Source organism: Nelusetta ayraudi, unplaced genomic scaffold (assembly GCF_046127955.1).
Source record: "Nelusetta ayraudi isolate G7.1 ecotype Tasmania unplaced genomic scaffold, CSIRO-AGI_Nayr_v1 ptg000026l, whole genome shotgun sequence".
NCBI classification, from domain to species: Eukaryota; Metazoa; Chordata; class Actinopteri; order Tetraodontiformes; family Monacanthidae; genus Nelusetta; species Nelusetta ayraudi.
In genome coordinates, this window is record NW_027466076.1 from 11,503,737 (window position 1) to 11,525,000 (window position 21,264).

General features: G+C 44.1%; 2 protein-coding genes across 8 annotated transcripts in view; both read left to right on the forward strand.

Annotated features, from left to right (window-relative positions):
- Nucleotides 1–918: 918 nt before the first annotated feature.
- On the forward strand, nucleotides 919–13,918 carry LOC142890638 (bromodomain-containing protein 3-like). 3 transcript variants are annotated; one of them, XM_076029842.1, is made up of 9 exons: nucleotides 919–1,014; nucleotides 7,843–8,151; nucleotides 9,145–9,282; nucleotides 9,369–9,504; nucleotides 10,629–10,747; nucleotides 10,838–11,149; nucleotides 11,294–11,581; nucleotides 13,134–13,264; nucleotides 13,374–13,918. In XM_076029842.1, exons 2-9 carry the CDS (start codon nucleotides 7,957–7,959, stop codon nucleotides 13,639–13,641), a joined length of 1,587 nt encoding a protein of 528 aa, XP_075885957.1. In that variant the 5' UTR covers nucleotides 919–1,014; nucleotides 7,843–7,956; the 3' UTR covers nucleotides 13,642–13,918. The 3 variants fall into 3 exon arrangements, with proteins under 3 accessions (XP_075885957.1, XP_075885958.1, XP_075885956.1); XM_076029843.1 differs by lacking the exon at nucleotides 919–1,014 and adding an exon at nucleotides 6,604–7,531 and having other exon boundaries at nucleotides 7,818–8,151; XM_076029841.1 differs by lacking the exon at nucleotides 919–1,014 and adding an exon at nucleotides 6,605–7,531.
- Nucleotides 13,919–18,962: 5,044 nt separating this feature from the next.
- vav2 (vav 2 guanine nucleotide exchange factor) overlaps nucleotides 18,963–21,264 on the forward strand; it is a 171,825-nt gene continuing 169,523 nt past the window's right edge. For 3 of the 5 annotated variants that reach the window (XM_076029845.1, XM_076029846.1, XM_076029847.1), the window contains exon 1: nucleotides 18,963–19,258. In XM_076029845.1, coding sequence (XP_075885960.1) covers nucleotides 19,055–19,258 — 204 coding nt within the window. In that variant the 5' untranslated portion in view covers nucleotides 18,963–19,054. The remainder of the gene's footprint in view (nucleotides 19,259–21,264) is intronic. The other 2 variants (XM_076029848.1, XM_076029849.1) reach the window with 1 other exon arrangement.

Below are 21,264 nucleotides of genomic sequence, written 5' to 3' on the forward strand. Positions count from 1 at the left end.
TAATGTAATCATGCCGCGATCTGTTGTCTGTATGTATTGATGATGTTGACACTTTGCTCGAGCTGCCACGGTCCACGGGCCCTTCTCATTCAAACAATGACGAATCGGCCAAACACATACTCACGGTGTTTTAATGCAGCTTCGGACTCCGACTGTTACTCCTCGCAAAGAGCGACCGGAAGAATACGCGAATATTGATTTACACGTTCATGGAAAACGTATAACGACACGGCGCGGCGGGCAACTTATCCGAGCAGACGCGGGGAATGCGGTCGTGATTAGTTGCGTTTCTGCGCGCATGCGCGTTTCTTCCTCGTTATCTTCTTCCTCCGTCTGGTGTTTAGTGGAGGCTCGCACACGATTGTGGCGCATTACCGCCACCAACTGGCAGAGCGTGAAGCTAGAGTATCTGATAAGGCTACTGATTCACAAAACATTAGAGCACCAACATTGACACACACACACACACACACACACACACACACACACACACACACACACAAGGGAATCAAAATTAAAACTGTATTTTTTTTCCATCCCACTCAGATGATTACCTTTTGTATGCGTTGTGTGCTTATTGGTATTCATATTTTCTCCACGATGTAAAATTTGGTCCTACTTAGTTTGTCCATTGAATTTAGAAGGGATAGCAGGAGGTACTAGCAAATCGATAATAAAAAGTAATACAACGATAGAAGAATGGAATAGGAGCATAAAAATAATACACGATTATAAAGTGTAATCTCAAAAAGCGTGTGTGTGTGTGTGTGTGTGTGTGTGTGTGTGTGTGTGTGTGTGTGTGTGTGTTGGTGACCGGAAGTGTCACGACACTCGACAGGAAGTGTCACGCAAACATCATGACAATCTACAAATGCCAAGCGGTAGGTGGCGGTATTTACTTCTTTTTTTCCTTTTTTTTTACCACGGTTTTTGACATGCAGGATTGGTTGACAGATTGACGCAGGCAGATCCAATGGTAATCCAATATTCCTTGTGGAGAAAGGCTCGCAACAGGTGACGGATCTCGGCTAGCGACACACTTGCTTGAACATCTAACGTTGACTCGGTTTCGGTTCCTGACTGTTTTGGAACAGCTCTGGAAGATTTTAAGATCACTTGTTGTTGTACCGCTGTTGCTTTGCTTCGTTCGCAGTTTGTTTGTTTGTTTGTTTGTTTCGTTGTTTGCGTCCTTAAGCGAAGCGAAACAAACAAACAAACAAACAAACTGCGAACGAAGCAAAGCAGGTCGGACCCTGTCATCGGTGTGTTTCTCATCGCGCGAGTAACGTAAGATGGGTGTCACTATAGGTTTGTTGTCTTATGTAATTGTGCGGAGCCTGAATTGACTGGTTCGGCTCCTGACTTCATGCACGAGAAGGTTGTTTTCATCTCACTGTCGTTGAGGGGGTGATTTCAGTCGTGCCTCTGTGTGTTCGTTTTTTGGCCAATAAGGAGGAGAAGATGTTTCAGTATTGGAGACCGGGCCAAACTCTCCTGTCCCTAGTTTAACAGAGAATGGCTGTTCTCTCCCTTGCCCTGTTATCTTTTATACATGAGATGTTTTGCACAGCCGTAGAGGCGGAACTCCTTGTTTTCGGCACCGTCCCGTCTCCCCGTCACCGTCACAGCGAGGGAAAGTTGGCAGGAGGTTCGATATTCGCCTGATATTCGGTTTTGACTTAATCCGCAATCGGCTTCTTCAACACAATTTGACTACATTACGGGTGTAGTATGTGGAGGACAGTTAATGACACGGTACTGACAAAATAAAAAATAAAAAACATATACCAAATTAGTGTTTGCTGTCGATATCTGTGTGGAAAAAGGGAGAAAATAACACTCGAAACTACGTTCTGGCTGCTTCTTGTAAGGGACCGTCTACAGCAGGGGTGTCCAAACTACGGGCCGCGGGCCAACTGCGGCCCGCAGTCCATTTTTAATTGGCCCGCAAGAAATTTTATAAATAGAATAGAATATGACCCACACTTCAACTTTTGCCTGAGTTTATTGCACTTCTTAGTTTTAACACCAGGGGGAGTTGCTCCCACTGAGTGCAATGCCGTTCCCACTTTAGGTGAGTAGAACATATATTCCACAGCACCCGTGTGTTAATAAGCATGCATGTGCAGGTACACACGCGACAAATATCAATAATGCGCATCAATTCTGTCACTACCCTGCTTTTGCGCACCACATTCTTATATGCGTTTTTCTTGTTAACACAGGATACACACCGCTGTGCACAGCGTACACACTGCACACGCAAAGTCAGCTGATCTCATCTGATGCAGATTTGCTCCTTGATCAAGTGACATTTGTCCGGATCTTTGGCACGAGTGGCGTCGGATCAGCACCGCAGCTGGAGGGCCCGGTTTACACACTCAGCGCAGCTGATACTCAGCAGAATAATGCAGCACTCCTGTTATTAAGTCCAGTTCAGTCTGTTAATGTTGACAACCTTTTCAAACGAACGTTAATAGCTGTGTTGCTGAGCCCAATAACTTAAATAACAAGCTTGAAATTTACCCGGCCCATTTTTCCCTTGTTTTTTTCTCTGTACTGTAAATCTTCTGTCTAAGAAGAACTCTGAGGCTGCTGTTCTGAGAATGAGCTACCAAAGCTTTTTCTGAATAAATCAATAAAGATCCATTTATTGAAATCTGTGGTGAAGGCAGTTTTGTCTTTAATCATATTCAACAGTATAACATATTTGACCACTTTTAATTCATTTTTCTAACTTTAATACAGTAAAGTTAAGGCTATATACCTCATTTCTAGTAAGTGGCCCAGCCCCTCCTATATTTTTATGTATGTGGCTCTCAGTGAAAAAAGTATGGCCACCCCTGGTCTACAGGTTACACCCCAGACTGGTGGTTAATAGTGGTTAATAGTTAAAATATTCACCATAAATCAATAAAAAAGACATTTTCTCATTCTGATTGCTGTAGTAGTTGCCATTGGTAGGCTGCTACCTACTACAGCTGATAGTTTGCTAATATTTCGGGACTGAGCCCCGGCGATAGACCTGCTCTGAAGCAGAGCAGGTCATCGCAAGGCGAAGACCCGTTTGTTCCTCGTATGTTTATTATTTTTCTCGGTTACGCCGCTTCAAACCCCAATTTCACCCCCTTAACATACCTGGATCCTCGCACAATCTTACGTGCAGTTCAGAACCGGTGCAAATTTTCTTTTTTTGAATGAATTTTTACACACTTGCTCAATAGCGCCCCCTACATAGACCAAAACACTGAAATGGCCATAGCGCTCTCTAGGGAGGTCGTAGATACATGGGACAAAGATCCATGTGTTCCTAATATATATCATACCTAATTTTCATAAATGCTAACCAATTACCCAAACAAACCAGAAGTGAAATATTTTCACTTGTTTGAAAAAATCTCAAAACACAGGGATCAGGAACCGTAGGTGCGACAAACTGGAAATCGGAGTATAATGTTGTCCAGACCTTCATGACCTACAATCATCAAAAATGTTGTAATAGAGGCTTTAGTTTTCATTTTATGGCCCTTCAAAGTAAAGGTCTTTTTCAAAAATAAATTTGAACCCCATTTTCACCCCTTTCCCATATTACAAAACTCACCAAATTTTGCATGCAGGTCAGACCTGCCCCAAAATTTGATTTCTTGATTATTATTTTTTTAATCCACTCAATAGCACCCCCTAGAGGAAATGTGGACATTTTCACCCCCTTAAAATGCTTTGATTTGCACCAACTTTTGATCACTTGTCAAGGCTGCGAGAATCCTCCTGTGATTAAAAAAATCAGGGCAAGCGCTCCCCCAGAGCACCACCTACAGGCCGAGATGTGAAAAAACACTAAGACGGCCGTAGCGCCCGCTAGGAATATCGCATAGATGTGCAACAAACACCTGCACGTTCGTCTCGTCAAAGCTCTATGTCGCGTACGCTCTAATTGTTTTGATACAACAAACATGAAGTGAGATATTTCAAGTTGTTTGAAACCCCTCCCCCAAGTCAGACTGTCCGTTCATTCACTGGCCAAGCCTACACCCTTATTCACACGTGGATAAAAGTTACATACGCTCTAATTTATTTGATACAACAAACAAGAAGTGAGATATTTCAAGTTGTTTAGTATCATCCAAAAATGTACTGTCTGAATATGAATATATCACAGGCAATTGCACTTTGTTTTCTGATGTCTCCAATTTTACAATTTTATGCACTGAAAAAAATTGTAAGACAATAAATAATGTTTACCAGCCTCTAAATCATTGTGTTAATTGTTCATATTTATGGATATAGTTAGAACGTTGGATCGGCTTTGAGCATGAAAGATCCACAACGCAGAACACTGACTGCCTAATGTTCTTTTTTCAATAGGTACATGATCAAAGCAGCAATGTAGGACATACTAATGGCTATTCAAACATGACAGTCATAAATGCTGGCTTGTGATTGGACAACGCCCCATAACAACAGACATATAACTGCAGCTCAGCCCTCTGCTCACTAGCCTTTTCCTAATGCCGTGAGGTAAGGCATTCACAATTCTCCTTACTGCAACTAAGGAAATACATTAATTTGTATAAGCACGTGAATCTTTGTGTACATGTTGAATCGGGCTTTCCTAACGTCAAAATGCTGCTTTGATCATGTTCTGCCTGTAGACAGGGTATTCATGGTTCACAATTTGAACATTCCATTCCCCCACTTTAAGTCTTTACGATCCAGCCCATTTCATGTAGACGCATGGAGAAATTACCGAGTTCGTAGCGTTTGTTTCCAAAGTTGCAAAAGCGGAGCTCATTCAAACACCCACACATTTGTAGAAGCCTACTATTGACAACTACTACAGCGATCAGAATGAGAAAATGTCATTAGATTGCTTTTTGGTGAATATTTTAAACAATCAATAGCATACTGTTAAACTATAATGCAAAATATGAGGAAAATATCAGCTGTAGTAAGTACCAGCCTTCCTTTGACAACTACTACAGCAATCAGAATGAGAAAATGTCATTTGATTGATTTTTGGGGACTATTTGAAACCTTTAATTGCACACAGTTTAACGATAATGCAAAATATCAGCAATCTATCACCTGTAGTAGGTAGGCAACAACCACCGCAATCAGAATGCGAAAATGTCTTTTTATTCATTTCAAATATGACCCACTATATTGAGATAAGTGTTACAATACACACATTAACATTGTCTGTACAAAATGAGGATTATGGAAAAGTGGCATTTATTTATTCATTTATACATTTTGTCTCAAACAGCAGTTTGGATCCTTCATGCTCATCGTGAGATCACCCTAGGACAAATCTGACTTATTCACAAACTGCAAACAGCATTTCACCTGTCACGTACAAATGTATATGAAGTATACAAACAACAGTACCAGTATCAGGGCTCGAAGTAAAATGGAAGGAAGAAAGGAAACTGATACTGTCTTTTAAACTCTAAATAGCTTAGCTAAGTTTCAGGGAAATTCATAATTGGCAGTCCATCATCCCACTTCAGGGTGGTAGCGCACCACACCAGGAAGCCCCTCACTGAATTTCAGATAATTCTGATCTAGAATTTCAAAATAAAGCTCCTCCAAAAATTTAGATCTATATTTTTAATGTTCTTGATTTCAGATTAAAGTTTCAGGGAAATTCGTAATTGTCAGTCCATCATTCCCCTCCAGGGTGGTTATGCACCACCCCAGGAACCCGCTCACTGAATTTCAGATAATTCTGATGTAGCATTTAAAAAAAAAGCTCCTCCAAAAATTTAGATCTATATTTTTAATGTTCTTGATTTCAGATTAAAGTTTCAGGGAAATTTGTAATTGTCAGTCCATCATTCCACTTCACGATGATAGTGCACAACCCCAGGAAGCCCCTCACTGAATTTCAGATAATTCTGATGTAGCATTTCAAAAATAAAGCTCCTCCAAAAATTAAGATTTATTTGTTGAATATTCCTTATTTCAGATTGTACATATAGATGTAACCAACAAGTGACATTTTTGGATGAGCTTTATTTTGAAATGTTACATCATAATTTCCTCAAATTCAGTGAGGGCCTTCCGAGGGTGGTGCACTATCACCCTGAAGTAGAATGATGGACTGACAATTAGGAATACTCCAAACATTTTAATCTGAAATCAAGAATAATAAACAGAAAAATGTAAATCTTTGGAGGAGCTTTATTTTGAAATGCTATATCAGAATTATCTGAAATTCAGTGGGGAGGTTCCTGGGGTTGTGCACTTCCACCCTAAAGTGGAATGATGGACTGGCAATTAGAAATTTCCCTGAAACTTTAATCTGAAATCAAGAACATTAATCTGATAAATCTAAATTTTTGCAGGAGCTTTATTTTGAAATGCTACATTAGAATTAACTGAAATTCAGCAAGGGGCTTCCTGGGGTCGTGCGCTACCACCCTGAAGTGGGATGATGGACTGAAAATTATGAATTTCCCTGAAACTTTAATCTGAAATCAAGAACATTAAACAGATAAATCTTAATTTTTAGAGGGACTTTATTTTTGAAATGCTACATTAGAATTTTCTGAAATTTAGGGGGGGGGGGGGCTCCACTGGAGGTGTATTTCCAGGCAGACATGGAATAATGGACTGACAACGAAGAATGTTTCAAAAATAAACCATGTACAGAGAAAAGCGATTCTATCTAGTTTCCCCCATTGTGCTAAATGATTACCGTAATGCCTGGTGTACACGGAGCCAGCAAGAAGCAAGTGCCTCTTGGCTCTACCGCTTTTCGTGGTTGGTTGAAACGGGGGTATTTTAGCATCGCGACAGGCTTTTAATGGGACACGCAACTGAAAATCGTGACTGTTCTATCCCGGCAAAACCGAAACATCTGCACATCTTTGTTGGTAATTTTGTATCCGCAGGCGAGACTTCAATAATTCCAGACCGCGGATGTTTTGTGTTGCAACGGGGGCAAGCTTGTTAGCCGAAGCTAGCCTCACTGCTGTTGTTTTTGTCTCACGGCGCGGTTTGATGAGGTCATCAATCGTGCGCCGGTAAGCTTTTTGGGGCTTCAAGAACATTTATTCCAGCACATCTACCGAATTCCGGACATCATGTTATCGAATTTTCATTACCGGAGAAGAAACAGGTGACGATGCGTGCGTAAACTACATAATAATGTTAATATCGAGCGATAATGTCGGACATTCAGCTCTTCCGAGTTGGATTGTTTACCTTATAAGAGGGAACCGGAGCTTGGTTTAGACCGTCGGGAGATGGGTTCGTGAAAAATTAAAACTTTATAAAGTTTTGATATGTTAATGCAATAGTAAACAAAGGACGCAGACGAAGACGTTTTGCTTCTCAGTTCTCCCAAAACTGAATAAGCCTTTCGGATGAAAGGCGAACCTTCACAGACAAAGGACATAGCACAGCTTGACGCCGAGGTCAAGGAGCAGCATCCTCCCTAGTGAGCCCACACAGCTTCTGTGTCTTCTTTATCTTTTGCACCTCCCGGCTGCATATGAGTTAGACAGCTGCTGCATCGTCACTCTAGGTGAGTTGTGGCTCCTTGAGAACTTTCACTTGCCTGTAAGTGGAGATGAAACCAGAGCTCTCTGCAACAAGCTTGGGTTCTCGCTGTACCTGAAAAGGTAACCCCCTTATCCGCTGTCAGTCACGTAAGGATGAGGGGTGGCGCGTCCTGAATGTTGGCAACCCTATATTCAAATAATCATTAAATCAAACTGAAAACAAACAAAACAAAACAAAACAAAAACAAAAACCTGATCGATTGATCAACTACAAAAAAAATAACCATTGATCTCCCGGCGTGGTTACAGTCTCATTTATCCACCTTCCTGACAGGCAATGGAGTGAAGTGGCGTCGCTTCGACCTCTGACCAGCTGCTGAACTGGCAGGAGAAACCGGCCAGTGTACATTTGTCGGGAGGTCTGCTGCGTCCAGAGCCTGCCGCCATCATGTCCGCGGACGCCGAGTCGCACTCTCCGCGGCTCCGGAATCCCACGCCCCCGGCGGTGACGAACCCAAACCAGCAAGGCCGGAAGACCAACCAACTGCAGTTCATGCAGAACGTCATCCTGAAATCCCTGTGGAAGCACCAGTTCGCCTGGCCTTTCCACAAACCTGTCGACGCGGTTCAACTGCAGCTGGATGTGAGTAGATTTGAGATGCTGCATATCTTACTTACCTCAACCTGTTTGAAACTCAAAAAAAAAACAAATTCTAAATTTCCGGGTTTACTTCAGCATCATGTGGCCCGTAGAGCATGTGCACCTATGTGACTCCCCACTACGATCTCTAGTGATGCATCAGAACGCATCGGCTGATCAGAACGTGCCGAGGTACAGCACGTGATGTTGGAACACAAACATAATGATGTTTTGTTTTTGTTTTTTTCCGTGGGAATCTTCTGATCTTCAGAAATTATTCACAATTAAAAGTCCATGGCTGAAAAACTATCTCATACAACAAACCGTTTTACAGGCATTTATTTTTATATTGTGGTCCGTGTATTTATATGCTCACTACTGTCGACTGTACTACGTGAGCTTGTTTTACAAGAATGTGATGTGATTTGGAAATTGCGAACAGATGTACGTGTCGTACATGCCAAACGTCAGTTCTTCCCACTGTGGAATCTTTGGTGAGCCTGACATACCACTTAAACTGTGTTTAAGAAAACACAGTTTCTGTCGCTGCCTTTAGTGCCTTTGTAGTCAACCCGCTTCTTAAATTTTAGCTCTGTCAGAGTAGTCCCAAACTGACCTGTTTTTAACTGCATCAAGACCGTGGAAAGTTTCATATAAAACACTTTGGTTTAAGATGACGGTAGTTTATTTAGCTTGAACGTGAACACAAAACATAAGATACAAAATCATATCGATCTAATTCCAAATTTTAACAAGAGGATATCTGCAAGCGTTTTGAACTGGAATTCCAGTTTGAAAAGGAAATGTGATTTTAAAGCTAGAATAGAAAAAGACAGCGCTCAACATCTATCTGATGCTACTTTAGCGATAATGTAAATGACTACATATGTTGTGCATTATAAGGTGCAAAAATGTATAATGTGTATACAAAGGTGCAAAGGTATCAGAATAAACGGGCTGCTCCAGACTGATGTGGTGAATGTGTTCCTGAATCAGGATTACTACGACATCATAACGTCGCCGATGGACTTGGGGACCATCAAGAAGCGGCTGGAGAACAACTACTACTGGAGCGCCACCGAGTGTCTGCAGGACTTCAACACAATGTTCACCAACTGCTACATCTACAACCGGGTGAGGAGCCGCTGGAACGTGCGCGTGTCGCCGCCCCGCCCCCCAGTGCGGCTGACCTCTCACACGGCTTCCCTCTTGTGCGTCAGCCCACAGACGACATCGTGCTGATGGCCCTCGCCTTGGAGAAGGTCTTCTTGCAGAAGGTTGCCGCGATGGTGCCGAAGGAAGAGGAGATTTCTGCTGACGTGGCGACAGGGAGGGGCGAAACGAGCACCGCCCCAGGTAACGATGCGCGACGCTACGCGTAGGCCGGGAAGATCTTTCTCTTGGCTTTAATGGCACTTTTTTCATATTGTTCCCAGTTCAGAATTTAGATTTTTCAAATTCCAAGGACATTAAAGATCCTGTGCAGTGACACTAAAGCACATCAATGAACTCTCAGTTTATATATGTATTCTTTTAGTTCTTCTTTGGCTTGCTCCAATGGTCAGAAAGCGTTTTCTGTACTAGACATCTTTGGAAATCGACCCTGTGAGATGCCTGAGGGAGGACCAATGACTCTGCCATGTCAGTGCCCACATATTGTCACGACCATCTGTCTCTTTGAATGGCTCACCTTCCTAGACTCTCCGTTTAACGTGAACTTTTGTCTTCGTATATCCGTAACAATCTTTTTTTGTCTTTTTTGTCGCGTTCTGTGTGTTACCAATCAGTCAAAGGGTTACCTTTCAGTTGCTCTGCAAGCATTTATTTTTGTGTTTCACTCTGTTGGGAAATGCTTTTTGGTCCTTTGTTTTTGGATTGCAATCTATGGCAAGAATGCTATTTGATCCGTGTGGGATTTTTGGCTGCAGTACCTCAAGTGGCCACTGTAAAAAAAAAAAAAAAAAAAAAAAAAATTGGCATGCCGCCATATTGGTCTTATCATACATCCATGTTTTATCATACATCCATGTTTTTAAGTCAGCCACTCACCCATGAAAAGCGTGACATATTAAGCCAGCCAGTAGACTGTAGAACATCCCACCAACAGTTCTCGACAGGTTCTTACTTCACCTCTGAGACTACGCTATTGTTTTAGTCCCCTTCCAAACGCGGGTATCTGGCATTAAGGATCTAGGTTTCAGCCTAATTAAACATTATTTTCAGCCTGGCAGTGATTTACTGAATTGTTAAATCAGGAAATGATTAACTCATCATTTCCTTCAACATCCCTGGGGTTTATTTAAAATGTTCTTTTCAGAAAACAAAACTCTGCATTTATTTCAAAAACAAACAGAAAAAAAAACAGAAGGAAATCAACAAACCCAAGTTTAAAAACCATGTAAAAAAACAAGAACAATGTTTTGTGAAAATATGATTGTTGTGACTGTAGTGTGTCTTTTGTTCTTATGTGGCGCGCGCAGGCCGGAAGAACAAAGCTGCGAGCGCGTGTTCAGCTCAGCCCACAGCTCAGCCCAGCCTCGGCCAGCAGCCCTCCAGCGCGGCCGTCGTTGCAGAAGAGTCGTCGCAAAACATCCCAAAGGTGAGTCACCGTTCGTGTCACTGGCTCAAAACTAGATCATGCGGAGATCACAGAGGACTTCAGAGTTTGTCTGTGTGCGTGCGTGTTAAGGCACCGGTGGGACTGAAGCGAAAGAGAAGCCCCACGAGGGACTCGAGTGACTCATCAGGACCCGCGTGGAGCCTGCGGGGCGTCGGCCCATCGAGGAACCAACGTTTTGGGAGGCGGAGCCCTCAACGCGAGAACACACGGGGCCGACGCAGCGCGCAGCTCGAGTACTGCGGCAGCATCTTGGAGGAAATGCTGTCCAAGAAGCACGCGTCCTCCGCCAGGCCCTTCTACAGTCTCACGGACGCCGAAGCCCTGCGGCTGCGCGACCACCACGACGGCATCAGGAACTTCATGGATCTCAGCACCATCAAAGTAGAAACTGCATCAGGAAACACGACATTTGGCCGGCCGTTTTTTTTTTTTTTTTCCTTGTTGTCGCTATTTTTTCTAGTGGTTGCATTGCTGTAGCTTTTGCATTAATACATCTTCTACGTCCTTTTTCCCCCCCCTTTCCAGAAAAAGATGGACGGTGCCGAGTATCAGGACGCACAAAGCTTCGCTGCAGACGTCCGGTTGATTTTTTCTAACTGCTACAGATGCAGCCCTCCTCACCTGGAGGTGGTTGCACAGGCCAGAAAGCTCCAGGGGGTGTTTGAGATGTGGTTTGCAAAGATGCCCGAGGACTCGGGGAGCATCGTGCCGAGCGAGAGCGCTGGCGGGGAGAGCAGCAACAGAGCCTTCAGCCCAGACCAGTCGCACAAGGCGGAGGAGCTTGCTGTGCAACTGGATGAGTTGGACGAACAGGTGTTTGTTTCTTTGTTTGAACACACATCAATTTGTTGAAAATGGACATAACCAAAGTCTCACAACACAATTTAGGTCAAACTGTCACCTCAATGGGATCACAGCAAGCCCTGATTCATTAAATGTAATCTTTAAGTGATGAATGTAATCTGAATTTAGATTGTTCTTCTGTTCACTTAAAATACAGTCAGGTCCATAAATATTGGGACATTGACACAGTTCTGATCTTTTTGTCTCTAAACACCACCACAATGGATTTGAAATGAAACAAACGAGATGTGCTTTAACTGCAGACTTCCAGCTTTAATTTGAGGGTATTTACATCCAAATCAGGTGAATAGAGAATTCTGAAGTGTTTGGGGCAATATTATCTGCTCATATTCAGCCAAATGCTTCAGAACTCATTGCACGGCGCTTCACAGTGCAGGTGGACAATGACCCAGAGCACACTGCGAAAGCAACCAAAGAGTTTCTTAAGGCAAAGAAGTGGAATGTTACGCAATGGCCAAGTCAATCACCTGACCTGAATACGATTGGGCATGCATTTCACTTGCTGAAGACAAAAGTGAAGGGAAAATGCCCCAAGAACAAACAGGAAGTGGAGACAGTTGCAGCAGAGGCCTGGCAGAGCATCAGCAGGGATGAAACCCAGCGTCTGGTGATGTCTATGCCTTCCAGACTTCAGGCTGCAATTGACTGCAAAGGATTTGCAACTAAGTCTTAAAAAGTGAAAGTTTAATTTATGATTGTTAATTTGTCCCATTACTTTTGGTCAATTAAAAAGTGGGAGGCACATACACACATTAAAGCTGAAACTCTGCAGTTAAAGCACTTGGTCGTTTCATTTCTAATCCATTGTGGTGGCGTTTAGAGCCCAAAAGATGGGAATTGTGTTGATGCCCCAATATTTATGGACCTGACTCTTATGTTCTGGTCTGATTGGAAAAAGACTTCCATTATTACAAAGTAAAGGCGTTTTTTTTTTTTCCCAGTTACGCTGTGTCCATAATTTGTAACTTGTGTTACATTCTCCATAAGGAAGAGTTCGTTTTTTTTTCTAGATTTTTTTTTCAGTACATCTGGTTTTTGAAGTCATTAATTTTCAGTTTTTTTTGGAGTAGTCTCTCTTTTTTTGTTTTTTGTTTTTTTGTTTTATGCTGAAATATTTCATAACCCCAACCTGTAAGTGACTCCTGGGCAGCCATGCATGCACCACCTTCATCTACCAGGTCAATCAGGTTGTACTCACAGTAGGGCCAGTTGTCCTGTACTGTGCTGAAGGATGGATGCCCAACCGACCCCAACCGACACCGCCCCGCCCCGCCCCACCGATAAAGACTTAGAGGCATATGCCAACAAAAAACACCATAAAGTGCTATATGGTAGGTCATGGACTGACTAAATGAGACCACTTTTAGCGGTTTATGAAAAAACTCAGTAATGACAAAATCGACATCATCATCATCATCATAATATTTTTGCAATCCTATCTTTATGGGGCTTATAAAACCTCAGTTTCACATTTGCCCATTTCTGCTGATACCTCACCCAGCATCAGTTTGCTGTCAACTGTGAGGAGCTTGCTGTCCTCTCTCAACTTCCCGGAACCGGATCAAAGAAGAGAACACCCCTGGACGAGAAAGACGACAACAGGCAGAACCAACACGGCATGATTCCCAGCGGGTGGGTTACTTTGCACACAAAGAAAGAGAGAGAGAGAGAGAGAGAGAGAAAAAAAGACGTGCGCGATTCCCATATCACTGACCTCGACTGCTCTCGTCTGGACTTCCAGGCCGCAGGCGAAGCCGAGCAGAGACTCCAGCCCCGACGAAGAATCCCTGCAGATGACCGTCGAAGAGAAGCACCAGCTCAGCCTGGACATCAACAGGTTGCCGGGCAAGAAACTGGGCCACCTGGTGAACATCCTTCACAAGTTGGAGCCCTCCGTGTGCGCCGCCGACCCCGACGAGCTCGAGATCGACTTTGCGATCCTGAAGCCGTCCACCCTGCGCAAGATGGAGCAATACGTCAAGTCCTGTTTACATTCGAGGCTCAGGTGATTTCAAAGTGAGCGCCGAGCCGCGAGGGCGTCTTCCTTCTTTCTGACATAAATCCTGAAAAAAAGGGCAATCAAGCGGCCTCCTCTCAAAAGCACCAGCGGTATTCCTTCAGATTGCGGCAGCGAGCGCTCTGATTTCAGAGAGCAGCATACGTCACACCTCTTATCTGCGCATGAAAAACGAGTTGTATGAAACCATGCAACACTTTTTTTTTTTAATGTTTTTGTTCTGTATAGAGCTATAAAGCACAATAAACTCTCTCTTTGTATTCAAAGCAGCATCTCTGCCTCTGTCTCTTTATTAACTGCAATATCCGCCACCGCTCTTTCTTATCAGACGCCATAAATTCTCAGCATGGATAGATGGCTCACTGCTGTGACTGGGGCAAATTTCATTACGTCCTGGTTCCAGTTAATATCCTGTCACTGTCACTTTTGTAATTTCTTTTTTTTTTTTTTTTTTTTTTTTTTGCTATTGTGCTGTTTAATTGCAGAATAGGCCTTTTCTGTGAGATCTTGCATAAAACAGCAGCCAGCCGAGTGTAAGCTGAGATTCAAAGAGCGTTTGAATCTCTCTTAATTTCATTGGACATCTTAGTGAGCCTCTGAAAACATAATCATATATACTTTCTAATTATAATTAGTAAATAAGGCCAGGGCCAAGCCTTTTAAGCCACCAGATTTGTGAATTTCCAACCCAATCATCCTGTTCAAATGGTGTCTGTTGAGTTAAAAACAAAAAAAAAACAAAACAATAATACTGTTCTCCAATTAAATAAAAATGACAAGCAAAAAAAAACAAACAAAAAAAACATTTAATTTGATATTCCCAACTAATCTTAAAACTAATTTAAAAAGAAAATCTGGGGCGTTAAAACAAACAACTATATTTTAACACATTCATTTCTTTTGTTTGAAAGCACCTCTCGCTCCAGACATGGACGACACATTCAGAACAGGCCTGCCGAGTGCACAGCGGAAACTGGCACACGTTCAAAGCTGACCCGCTCAAGCAGCTGCTGCCTCCACCAGCTTCACGCTCTGCTGGATCTCTTTCAGCACGGGCCTGCAAATGCTGGAGATTGAGAAGTCAGTGTGGCACCGTGTTTATAAGGCATTGCTGATTCACAAGCAGATGGAAGATTTTGGGGGAGTTTTTTTTTTTTGGCAGGAAGCGCGAGGCTGTGCACTACTTGCAGTTCACGAAACGAGCAAGAGGTGGCGACAGTGGCCCACTCTCAGCTTAGTGCGCTGGTTTGTCGTTGTATCCAACAGATGTTACGCTCCTCAAAAGCTCCTTGACTACACCTTAGCAAGAGAAATGCAGCTTTATTAAAGGGAGGGAGTATTAAAGGGAGAATCCTATTGATAGGAAAGGAGATTTACCTTGAAAAAAAATGCTCATTTTCCCGCATCAACGCAAGAGTAGCATAGGGAATGGGATAATCTATGGCAGGCAACATGCATATATTACAGCACACTCACACCCACCATCACCCCAAAAGCAACAAGAAGAGGATTTTAACACCCCATCCAACTGACTTAGTGTATCCAGTTGCCATTCACCTCAAGTATCACGGGCACCATGTTCTCTATGTATCCTTTCAAACATGTGGAAGGAACAACAAAGCAGGAAGCTAAGCTTGGACATTTCTTGCCGCTGCCTGTCAACATCGGGCTAACGGGGGATCAATAGAGTTCTTAGTTCATACCTCCAGCAAGGGCACTTCACTGGAGTCCAGGATGAGAAACGACGACGACGACGACAAAAACAGAGGAAATCTCAATATGTGGGTCGGAGGCCAAGCTTTAACATGGACACAAATTAGGCCGTTCTAGAGTCCAACCAGTTCATCACCCACACAAAACCCTGCCAGCCCAGCTGCACGCTGGGTGCGCGTTGCTGGGAAACATTCTTTTGGTGGCCTGCATTCTCACCATACCACATCGAACATGCCAACTTGCCAGTAACCAACAACCTCTGGGGGGGATGCGTGATTGATCAATGCCGCAACCCCAGTGACAACCGGTCATTTATGCCACCTCTGGCCATTACTTAGAAAGGCATGAAAAGCGACGCTAAAAAGGCCACACACGTACGACTCCCCCGGCACCACGTGTGCTTGCTTTGATTAATGGATCTCCCGTCTCCATTTACCCATCATCTCCTCAGCAGCAATCACCAAAAACTGCAGGATATAATGAATGTCTAGTGCTGCTGTCATTTTAGATACGGTGAAATGAACTGCCAGTGTATGGACCTCTCCCTACGTAATGATTTATGATAATGTGACATATACTACAGGCCTGAACTGCAAATATGCTGATCTATACACTATACAATCGGGCTAGAACTTCGGTGAAAAAAAAAGACGCTTTTCAAACCACGTAAACCAGTACGTGACTCACAATTTTACGGAGACAAATTCGCAAATGGTAATCACTTACAACTATAATTAAAAACACACCGAATCAGTTGAGTCACAGCCATGTTTCCGCTGTCTGTTTCTCTGTCTCTATCATTGAGTACCCCTGTTGTTTTATATCCAACAAGATTGTCCCTTGTTTTGCTGCAACAAGAATAAATGAGTTACTGATGTGCTGGCAATGGAGAAATAAGTCCTAAAATAATTTGCCAGCAGGAGCACTGAGGTAAAATGTTTTGATGTTAGTGGAAATCTACTTTGGCAGACCATATTGCTGCATCTCGCCCTTTGACCATACTACACCTACAAATTAAGTATTTATTTAGCATTTTTAATAGCTAAATTGTCTTGAATCTATTGCCACCACACACATTCAATCGCTAAACACCGAGGTCAGTCTTTCTGATGAATATGGTTTGGCTGCAAACATGGCAACACACAAGCTGCTGAAAGATTTGTAAGCAATGTAGAGATGATGCGCCTCTCTAAAAGACCTGAAAAGTTTTGAGTGTTCTCATGGCATTTTGCACATCGCACATTAAATAAAGTCTTGTCAGGTTCTGGCAAAAATGTGAGTTTTTTTTCAATAAAGATTCCAGGCCTGACATAATATTATTCCAGTGGTGCAAAAAAAAACAAAACAAAAACTTTTTTTATTGGATGATTGTTGAGCAACATTTAAGATTTGAAATGTAAAAAAAAAACACAAAAAAAATCACTTCCAACAGTTTCAGTCAGCAGTATTCACTGTCAAGAGATAAATTAGCCAAATGTATCACCCCTGTGGAGATAGTAGAGGTGAGAAGGGACAATGACAATTAAGCTCTGAAAGTAATGAGTCATGACAAATAGAGATTTGTCTCGAAACAGGCGACATATTGATGTCACTGACAATTGAGTGATTAATCGACTGAGGGTGAATATTTTATTAGTCAGGGCTGATGCCCAGTATTCCGATAAGGAGGAAATGGATTGTGAAAAGGGAAGAAGAAGAAGAAGAAGAAGAAGAAGAAGAAGAGTGGATATATGAGCGTGAACTATTTTGCATAATGTCATTTTAATTTTACTTACATCATTTTAAAAAGGGATTGATTTAGCTGAATTTGTATGCTCCATGTTCAAGTTCAACTTTTGTTTGTTTTTAGGGCGGTGACAAATATCTTATGCTAAACCAATTTTACTTGTTTATGTGTTTTTGACCTGATTGCAAGACCAAAAATGTAAATCTAAATAAACCCTAACATGTACTGTACTGCTGTGTTCAAATGTGCTTTTTCTCTTGAAAACCTTTTGTTTGTACCTCTGAAAGTCATCATTTTATTACAAGTCCAGACGGTTATCAATTATTATTGACAGAATCAGAGAAAAAAAGTGTTCCTATCACACAGAGTAATGAGATGTGTTACCAATCCAATGTATGCTTTGCTATGCTTTACTATACTAATCCTAAATAAGATAAAATGCGGGCTCAGTCCCTAAAAAACAAAGGGGATGTTGATGTTCAAGCTAAGCAGATGGGAAAGGACTAATAAAATGTACTAATATTGTTCTAGTGTAGAACACCCCTTCTGCAGTACCCTCTATACGCTTTAGAGGGCGCAGACAACACTCCGAGTTTACAATAAGGGGAGAGAAAAATCCCCTTGGAAAACTCGCATTTTTACGATTACGAAGCCACTTTCGTAAAGTGTTTCCACGCGACGCGTATTCTGGCGCCAAACGTTTGCCTCGCGGTGAGCTCACCTGGCGCGAGCCGAGGCCGGCGAGGGGAGCGAGAGGAGGAGAGCGGATGTGTTCGCCGCTGAATCGCTGGGGTCAGACTCGGAGCCGCGTCCGCTCGGTGAACATCTCCGTCCGAATAGGAAGCGAGGAGGGTTACACACACACACGAGAGGGAGAGAGAGAGAGGGAGAGAGAGGCAGAGGCGAGAGGAGGGGGACGCGAACGGAAGGGAGGAACAAATCAGTGGGAAGGCAGCGAGCGCCGCCGTGGACGAGGAGAGCCGCGTGTGCGTGGTAGCGCCTCAAAGAAAAGTAACATTTAATGGATATTTTACCCTGTTTTCTTCTCTTCACTGGACACGTTTCCGCTGCCGGGGGGAGCGCTGCTTTTGGATTGTATTGTTGAGAAAGAGGACTGTCCGACGCCAAAGGCGAGGGAGGGAAACACTTTTGGTGTGTTATCTTTTGTTAATTTTTCGCTGGAATTCACGGCAAGTTCCGATTTTTTTTTTTTTTTTTTTTTTTGACGCCCAACTTCTCGGTCAGCGTTGAATGCAAAAACGTGATTCCGGGCTTTTCGCCACACGCATTCAACCACCCAACCAACCGGAGACGGGGACTCGGAAACGCTGTTTTGTTTTTGCATCACCGAGGCGGTGCAGCAGGGCTCACTGAAAATGTGAGGACGCGAGGCGACTCGACTCGATGACCGAACCGCCGCGTCCAGCTGTTTGATGATCCGCGGCTGCGAGAGCCGCAGCCCGCCCCCGACCCCGACCCCCTCCGCGCCATCGCCCCACCTGGATATGGGAAGGAAACTTTTTTCAAGTATGAAGAGAAGAAAATTCCCGTAGCTCCGTTCCCCCCCACCCCCCCGCCCCTCTCACCCCCCCACCCCCGCCCCCCCCTTCGCTTCGACGCCGTGTTGTTGTTGTTGTTGCGGTCTCTCTGGAGCCCTCACCGTTTCCATACTGTGGCGGCGGCGGCGGCGCTGACATGTGTCTGGCTGGGATGGACATATAGCGCGGCGGCATAGCTAGGTCCAGTGCACCCGTGGAGAAGTCTCTCTCTCTCTCACTCTCTCTCTCTCTCTAGTGAATGATTACTAAACGCCAAGTCGAGGCGTAGTTCCTGGTCTCGCTTTCTTCCACTTTGCCCCCCCCCCCCAAAAAAAAAAAAAAAAAAAAAACAACAAAAAACAAACAGCTTCAGCAACAACTCGGGGTGACTTTGCTTTTCGTGTGTGAGGAGCCTCGCCGGAACCGACATGGAGGAGTGGAGACAATGCGGGCGGTGGTTGATAGACTGCAAGGTCTTGCCCCCCAACCACCGGGTGGTGTGGCCCTCGGCGGTCGTCTTCGACTTGGCACAGGCCCTGCGAGACGGGGTGCTACTGTGCCAGATGTTGCACAACCTCTCGCCGGGATCAGTGGACCTCAAGGAGATCAATTTCCGACCCCAGATGTCACAGGTCAGTTGACACGGATTTACACTGCTGCTGCTGCTGCTGCTACGACGACGCAATGCTGTGTGACATTTTTTTTATTTTTTTATTTACACGTTTGCCTCTTACTCGCTGACATACTTCATCGCTCTTGTTGCTGTTGTTGTTGTTGTTGTTGTTGTTTTTAAAGCTGAAAAAACATAATTCCTGCTTGTTTACGTTGAACCCCCTGTACAAATAACAACAACAACAACAACAACAACAACAACAATACTTCTTGGTAGTATAACAATAGTGTAGTGGTTGTGTTGTGTGCACCCAGTGTTACTATTCTGCAGCCATGCGGATTTGACATGTGTGGAGGCACAGGGCTTCCTGAAACCCCCCCGCACCCGCACGTGAGTGGTGCTTGCCAGGACAGGTAGTTGGTTCCTGTATCTAGAACCGTACGCTCGTGCATCAGATGTAATCTGATTTGTCACGGTTTTCATGGGGACATCAAAACAGGCCGGTGTAAGGAAAAGCACCTGCAACTTCCTCCTTTGCATTCCACTGCAAACATGTTACTTGTGCACACTCGGTCCTCTCTTACAGGAAGAGTTCATAAATACTACTACTACCACTGCTGCGAATCATAATGAATAAATAATGATAATAAATGGTATTAAATGGCAAATGAAAGTGAGTAATTTCAATTGCGTTCCTTTGAGTTTAGCTGAGCTTGATGGCGTCGGTGGGCGTGGCAGCTCATTAGCGCGGACCTCTTCAAAGTTTTTACGCAAGTTTTAAAACTTGACCCCCCCCCCCTGTGTCCCACACAGCGGGAACCGAAATCAAAACGTAAAGACCACTCGCGTCTTTTATTTGATTGTTTTTGTATTAGTTTAGTTTGTGTTCATTTCAGCTTCCAACTGCAGTGCAGCGCCGGCAGGGACACTTCCAGACGCAAACCCGTTCCCGGATTAAAGTTAAATTGAAAGACGAATCGCAGAGATCTACAACTCGTTGGTATGGCTTAGAGGTTTGGCTCGTCAGATGCCCTCCTCACTCGGCTCACTCCTGTTCCCCCCGGAGCCAAAATGAGGAAGTGCCTCAGGGAGTTTACGAGACCACAGCGGAGCAAAAGTGGAGTGAAAGCGCGCCGCGGCGAGCTTTCCCGCTGACGCTCATCTGTGCTGAAGTCTAGACTGGAGCGCCGCTGATCCCCCCCCCTCCCCATTAAGTATATGGCCAGAGTTCTGCGGATGAGTCACGTGGATGGCTTCCCTGCATGCGCTCGGTTGCTGCCAGTGTTGTGCCAGTGTGGCCTGAAACAGACGTCACTCTGGAGTGATTGCCCTGTGACAACACATTTCTCTCGTATACTTGGCACACCTTCCGCGACCCCTTTCTGTCACAGTAATGTGCAAATGAGGGACGTCTGTTGCCTCCGCCAAAACTGACTCTGGATCTCCACAGCCTGTCATGTTGTGAGCCTTTTTGTGCTCCGGTGTGCAGACTTCTCAGTCTTAAACAAATGCGCCGAGCTCAGAAGTAGCCGGCCTTTGTTTCCCCGCTGACGCGCTTCCTTTCCGACGCTCGCCAAGCGTGTTTTATGACGAGCGTGTGGACGTTGAGATTGGTCTCCGCGTGTCACCTTGCACTTCCCAGAAGCAAGCGTTTCACATTTCGCAAAAAAAGGGAAATGTGAAGTGGAGCCGCAGCCTAGTTTTTACTTCACCCACCACCAGCCATGACTTATCAGCTCCAGAAGCTACTGACTTTCATGATTAGAGGGCGAGCGGAGCGCTTGATGGTACACTTTGATCCGCCCACTAATCCTGTGCTCCCAGTGCCTGTGTGTGTGTGTGTGTGAGTGTGCAGTGTGGAAGGGGTGCCCCGTCCTCAGTGACAAATTGGGTTAAACACGATTCTGGCAGCAGAACCAGTAGTGTGTGATTTACGATGAGGAAAAGGTCAGGGCGCTTTAACACACACACGACACACCAAGTCATTGGCTTCACTAAATGAAGAGGAAGAGAATCAGAGGGATC

Bases quoted from the DNA above. Each gene is read 5' to 3' on its own strand.
- LOC142890638 (XM_076029842.1), top strand. From the start codon at position 7,957: ATGTCCGCGGACGCCGAGTCGCACTCTCCGCGGCTCCGGAATCCCACG. The intron at 9,283-9,368 runs GTGAGGAGCCGC...CTTGTGCGTCAG, and splicing joins ACTGCTACATCTACAACCGG to CCCACAGACGACATCGTGCT. The intron at 10,748-10,837 runs GTGAGTCACCGT...GTGCGTGTTAAG, and splicing joins CGTCGCAAAACATCCCAAAG to GCACCGGTGGGACTGAAGCG.